The following is a 5,371-nucleotide window of genomic DNA, read 5'->3' on the forward strand; positions in this document are numbered from 1 at the left end:
AAATCTTCGAAAGTGGGACACATCTCTTGGCCGCCAAAGCTAAAAACATGCGTTACTGGATTCCAGAACCTTGCCGCGGCATGGAGAAAAGGAAGCTGTAGCGGAGTACGGCTCAGCGTGAATAGTGCATTCAAGCCGAAACCCCGGAAATTCATCTTTTCCGAGCCATCTAGAGAAGAGATCCAAGATGTGATATTTTCTGCGAGAAACGCCTCCATCTTTGTCTAAAACTAAGATGAAATGAATGTTCCCGAAGTTGAGGCTTTTATAGAAGGAAAGACACTATTCACGGGGACACGTGTCAAAAATCTGGTGGCTGCAGGACTAAGTGGCCGGCCAGCCACCTTTTCTGGCTGGCCAGCCATTTACTTTTTGCAGAAATGGCCGGCCAGCTGTCTCTCTCCACAAAAATGGCCGGCCGGCTCCCAGGGATGGCTGGCAATGCTGCAGTGTATCTCCTTGGCCCTGTTTTACTCTTCGAGGGAAAATTCCAAGCATTTCCATGCAATGGGAGAGTCAAAGGCCTTTATCTCCCTCTGTTTCGGATGCGTTTCGATGCCCAGATTGTCAGAAGTACACTTTGTTGTTGTTGAGTTTTGTTTATCGAGTTGTCGTTTTGCTTATCGAGTTGTTTGTCGAGCGGACGTGTTTCGTGTTTTTAAGTCATTGCTCTCTGTTTAAGCAATTTTTGTTAAAGTCTTGTTTATTTGCGTTGTTGCATTTTGTTTATCGAGTTGTAAACTTGCTAAAGATTCTGTTATATCTTAGTAAGTTGAGTTGCTTAGTTTGTTGCGTCGGTTCACTACCTGACTTGGTGATTACACAATGCACATTACCATTTAATTCCTTTTTTGTGCAAAATAAATTGATGCGATACGATGCTAAAAGTTTAAAATACAAACATCTTTTCAAAAGCTATTTCATTTCATCATGCTTTACAACAAACAAAGGTACAAGTTTTACAAAAAATAAAACTGCCTAACAATGTGCAAAGTGCTACAAACTACTAGCAAAAAGAAAAATAAAGCAGGAAATAGCAACATCAAAGTCCTCGGGAGCGGGAGCGAGAAGCACGCCTCATCCTCTTCTGCGGGACAATCTCCACACCATCATCTGAGTCAGAGCTGTCATCCTCAGGATTCCCCTCAGCCTCGCCTCTATTCCCCGAGCCAAAACCGGAGCCCCCCTCCGCAGCAGATGTCTCTGACTGACGGTCGGTAGCCTCCTCCTCCTCCTCAGCATCCTCCTCTTCCTCATCAGGCTCCACCTCCACAACGTGAGCCCTACGTCTGCGGACAGGCCCTCCTCGAGCTCCTCGAAAAGGCCTAGAAGGCCCGGCTCCTCGGGAAGGCCGAGATGGCCCCGCCCCCTAAAAAGGCCCAGATGGCCCAGCTCCCCAAGGAGGCCCAGGTGGCCTGGTCTGCGGCTGACCGGACCATGAAGGCATCTGAAAACAAAGAGTTCAATTCAAATACATCAGTCCAAATGTATACATCAGATGCAGATACAAGCAAAGGCTACATGAAGTGGGTGCGTGTAAATACAGTGTACAAGTGGGGTGTATGTCAAATGTGCTCCACACAAGTAGACTATCGATGCAGTAGAAATCAGCATGTCATCAGAAGTATGATAAATGCCAGAAAACTGAAGGGTACCTGGATGCCCGCGACAGACAACTGTGCCTCCCTACGTAGGACCATGCCCTCGAGTGTGGCCACCAGTCCAACCACCTCCTCCATGTACCCTCGCGATGGCTGCAAAAATGAGTTCATAATCATTAGTGAACAGAAGAGTGTCTAAACATTTGAATGATGAGTGAAAACAAGTGGAGCATACCAGCGGTGAGTCCGGATCAATGGCGTATCGATCACTGGGCATCGGAGGCTCTAGTGGAATCGAAGTCGGAAAGCTAGCCCCATACTGCCACGCCATCAACTCAGTAGGCATATCTGGCCATCCGGGATGAGGATGAACCGACGGAGCCGGAGGAACCGGCCTACTCCCACCTCTAGATGTACCGGCCCTGCTAGTGGAAGGGGCGTCTGCAGCCCGAGTCCGAGCCTGGCCCGAGGATGACATACCGGCAGGCCTCATCATCGGGATATGAGCTCCCGTCAATGGAGGCATCAAATATATGTGACGGTAAGTGGCGTAGTCCCCCTCCTCAATGTATAGTAAAGCATCACTGCCCAGCATGGCGCCGACTACCTCTGAGTAAGAGAGTCTGTCAGCAGTCCGCATACTGGCTGGGGGTACTGCGGGAATATCCTGAGAAAGATACCCCCATACCTGGCGCAGAAAGCGCTCCCCCAGGAACCATACCCTGCCAACCGGCCCTTCGAGCAGGACCCTATACTGGGAAATGCCCGACGCTCCGGTATACTGAAGTCGGAGGCCGTCACCCAGGGACACCCAGGGCTGCCATGTGATCTGCGGATGATAAATGCATAAACCAATCAGAAATCGAGAATATACAGAGCAAATCAAAGATGAGAATGAAAGGAACTGAAAGTTCTGAGGTACCTCTGAATGTCGCACAGTGTCGAAGTATTGTCGCAGGCGAAGGAGGGTCTCTCGAGGCCTCGGCCGGTGCGGGCCCTCGAACACCAATGAATATGGGGTCATGGGAATCCCTACCACCTCCAGCTCTGGGGCTAATGATGGGAAGTATACATAGACCCATAGCTGAGAAAAACACTGCAGAATGCAAGTACGAAATGCTGAGAGCAAAATACAGACTGTAAAAGTGCGCTGTGTGTGCAATGTACAAGTAATGAAAAGCCGAAATGTAAATCAAAGGGGACAGAAAAGTACCTCCCAGGCTCTCCAGTAGCCGCCAAGTAAGTCGTCCCGCCCGCGGGAGGTCGCGCTCATATAAAAGTAAAGGGTAGCCAGGCCGGCGCCACCCCAGTCATATCGTTGGACCTGTGATAGGTCGACTAGAGCGCTCAGAAAATATAGCCCAACTGTGTTCCCTCTGTCGGCGAACAGGGTAGTCCCGAAGAGGAACATCAGGAAACCACGGGCATACTGCTCTGTCTCCTCGGGAGTCTCAGGCACCATCTCCGCCCGCCGGAAATGGGAAGAGAACCAAGTGTATCAGACTCTCCCAGAGACCCTGTCAACAGGTGGGTGAGCCCCCAATAGATACATCCAGGCGGCCTCCCACTCGCCCATATCCTCATCGTAGGGGATGGACCAACCTCCGACGTCTAAGCCGGTCAATACAGCGAAGTCAAAAGGGGTCATGGTCATATCCCCGGTAGCAGAGAAATGAAAGGAGTTGGTGGTGTCCCACCATCTCTCTACCAAGGCTGCCATCAGCGTCCTCCTGGCAGGACAACGTGACAACCCGACGCAGAAGGGTCCGAATCCTGCCAAATCTACCAAATCTCGGACGGCCTCCGGGAACTCGGCATACCAGTCCCGTGCGATGGTGGAACCATACTCCCGCACACTGCGGGAACCAACCTGCATTCAGAACGAATACATGTGTCAATAATGAGAATGAATGGGCTGTGTACCAATGAGAATGAATGCGCCAATGAGAATGAATGGGCTGTGCGCCAATGAAATGAATGGGCTGTGTACCAATGAAAATGAATGGGCTGTGCGCCAATGAGATGAAATGGGCTGTATGCCGATGAAGTGAAATAAGCTACATGCAAATTCAGTTAAAATTGTGGGCTGCGTGTTCACTATCTATCTGGGCTGCGTGTTCAGAAAATTTGAAGTTTGGGCTGCGTGTTCAACTTTCAGTTAAATTGTGGGCTGCGTGTTCACTATCTATCTGGGCTGCGTGTTCAGAAAATTTGAAGTTTGGGCTGCGTGTTCAACTTTCAGTTAAATAGTGGGCTGCGTGTTCACTATCTATCTGGGCTGCGTGTTCAGAAAATTTGAAGTTTGGGCTGCGTGTTCAACTTTCAGTTAAAATTGTGGGCTGCGTGTTCACTATCTATCTGGGCTGCGTGTTCAGAAAATTTGAAGTTTGGGCTGCGTGTTCAACTTTCAGTTTAAATTGTGGGCTGCGTGTTCACTATCTATCTGGGCTGCGTGTTCAGAAAATTTGAAGTTTGGGCTGCGTGTTCAACTTTCAGTTAAAATTGTGGGCTGCGTGTTCACTATCTATCTGGGCTGCGTGTTCAGAAAATTTGAAGTTTGGGCTGCGTGTTCAACTTTCAGTTAAAATTGTGGGCTGCGTGTTCACTATCTATCTGGGCTGCGTGTTCAGAAAATTTGAAGTTTGGGCTGCGTGTTCAACTTTCAGTTAAATTGTGGGCTGCGTGTTCACTATCTATCGGGGCTGCGTGTTCAGAAAATTTGAAGTTTGGGCTTCGTGTTCAACTTTTAGTTTAAATTGTGGGCTGCGTGTTCACTATCTATCTGGGCTGCGTGTTCAGAAAATTTGAAGTTTGGGCTGCGTGTTCAACTTTCAGTTTAAAATTGTGGGCTGCGTGTTCACTATCTATCTGGGCTGCGTGTTCAGAAAATTTGAAGTTTGGGCTGCGTGTTCAACTTTCAGTTAAATTGTGGGCTGCGTGTTCACTATCTATCTGGGCTGCGTGTTCAGAAAATTTAAAGTTTGGGCTGCGTGTTCAAATTTCAACTAGTGTGGGCTCACTATCTAATCTGGGCTGCGTGTTCAGAAAATTTGAAGTGTGGGCTGTGTGTTCACTTTCGAATTCGGGCTGTGTGTTCGACAAATCAGTGTTTGAGCCGTGTGTTCTAATGTGGGCTGTGTGTTCGCAATTAATTAATGAGCCGAGTGTTCAGAAATTCGAATGTTGAAACTACATGTTCAGGATGCAAGCAAAGTACTATATCATAAGCTAAACTGCGTGTTCAAGCATGGCAAAGGTGCGAAATCTAGGAAAAATACAGAAAATGAAGTAAATACCTATCGAGCCTCGTGAGAGAGGTGATGCTCCGGCTCTCGGAGAAGCAGATCCACGGGTGCTCGCTCGTCAAAGCTAGTAAAATGACGAAAGACAGCACGAGGGAGGACATGTGCTGGCGAACGGTACTTCCCGGGAATGAAAGGTCGGGTCCTCGGGGGTAGAGTCAGGGGATCGAAATCATCTCCGGCACCTGGAAGACCTCCGCCGTGGGGAGAATTGCCCGCCATTTTCAAAGAATCTGTAAAAGGGAGCAGAAATGAGCAAAATGGGCCAAAATTGGAAAAAGTCAACAAAAGTCAACTCTCGGGAAATGAAAAGTCAACAAAAGTCAACTCCCGAGAAAATATTCCAAATATTGAGACAAACTTACCTCAAGTGGCGAAAATGCAAAAAGAAGCTCCGAAGCCGGAATTTAATCGCTTCAAAGTGCTTGAAACTGAGTGTTTTTGCGAAAACAATTTGCGCGGGGCGTT

General features: G+C 48.5%; 1 protein-coding gene across 1 annotated transcript; it reads right to left on the reverse strand.

Annotated features, from left to right (window-relative positions):
• Window positions 1-1,332: 1,332 nt before the first annotated feature.
• Window positions 1,333-2,421, reverse strand: LOC145789886 (uncharacterized). The gene is made up of 3 exons (XM_082867459.1): window positions 1,837-2,421; window positions 1,656-1,754; window positions 1,333-1,447 (listed from the first exon to the last, which is right to left on the reverse strand). Exons 1-3 carry the CDS (start codon window positions 2,239-2,241, stop codon window positions 1,370-1,372), a joined length of 582 nt encoding a protein of 193 aa, XP_082723585.1. The 5' UTR covers window positions 2,242-2,421; the 3' UTR covers window positions 1,333-1,369.
• Window positions 2,422-5,371: the final 2,950 nt, after the last annotated feature.

This window comes from Camellia sinensis, chromosome 1 (genome assembly GCF_055761805.1).
Source record: "Camellia sinensis isolate YWXY chromosome 1, ASM5576180v1, whole genome shotgun sequence".
NCBI classification, from domain to species: domain Eukaryota; kingdom Viridiplantae; phylum Streptophyta; class Magnoliopsida; order Ericales; family Theaceae; genus Camellia; species Camellia sinensis.

What these genes read in the sequence shown, in the direction of transcription:
- LOC145789886 (XM_082867459.1), bottom strand. Translation starts at nt 2,241, where the DNA reads ATGCGGACTGCTGACAGACTCTCTTACTCAGAGGTAGTCGGCGCCATG. An exon ending in TTGATCCGGACTCACCGCTG is followed by an intron (nt 1,755 to 1,836) that starts GTATGCTCCACT and finishes TCATTTTTGCAG; the next exon opens with CCATCGCGAGGGTACATGGA. An exon ending in TGTCTGTCGCGGGCATCCAG is followed by an intron (nt 1,448 to 1,655) that starts GTACCCTTCAGT and finishes CTTTGTTTTCAG; the next exon opens with ATGCCTTCATGGTCCGGTCA.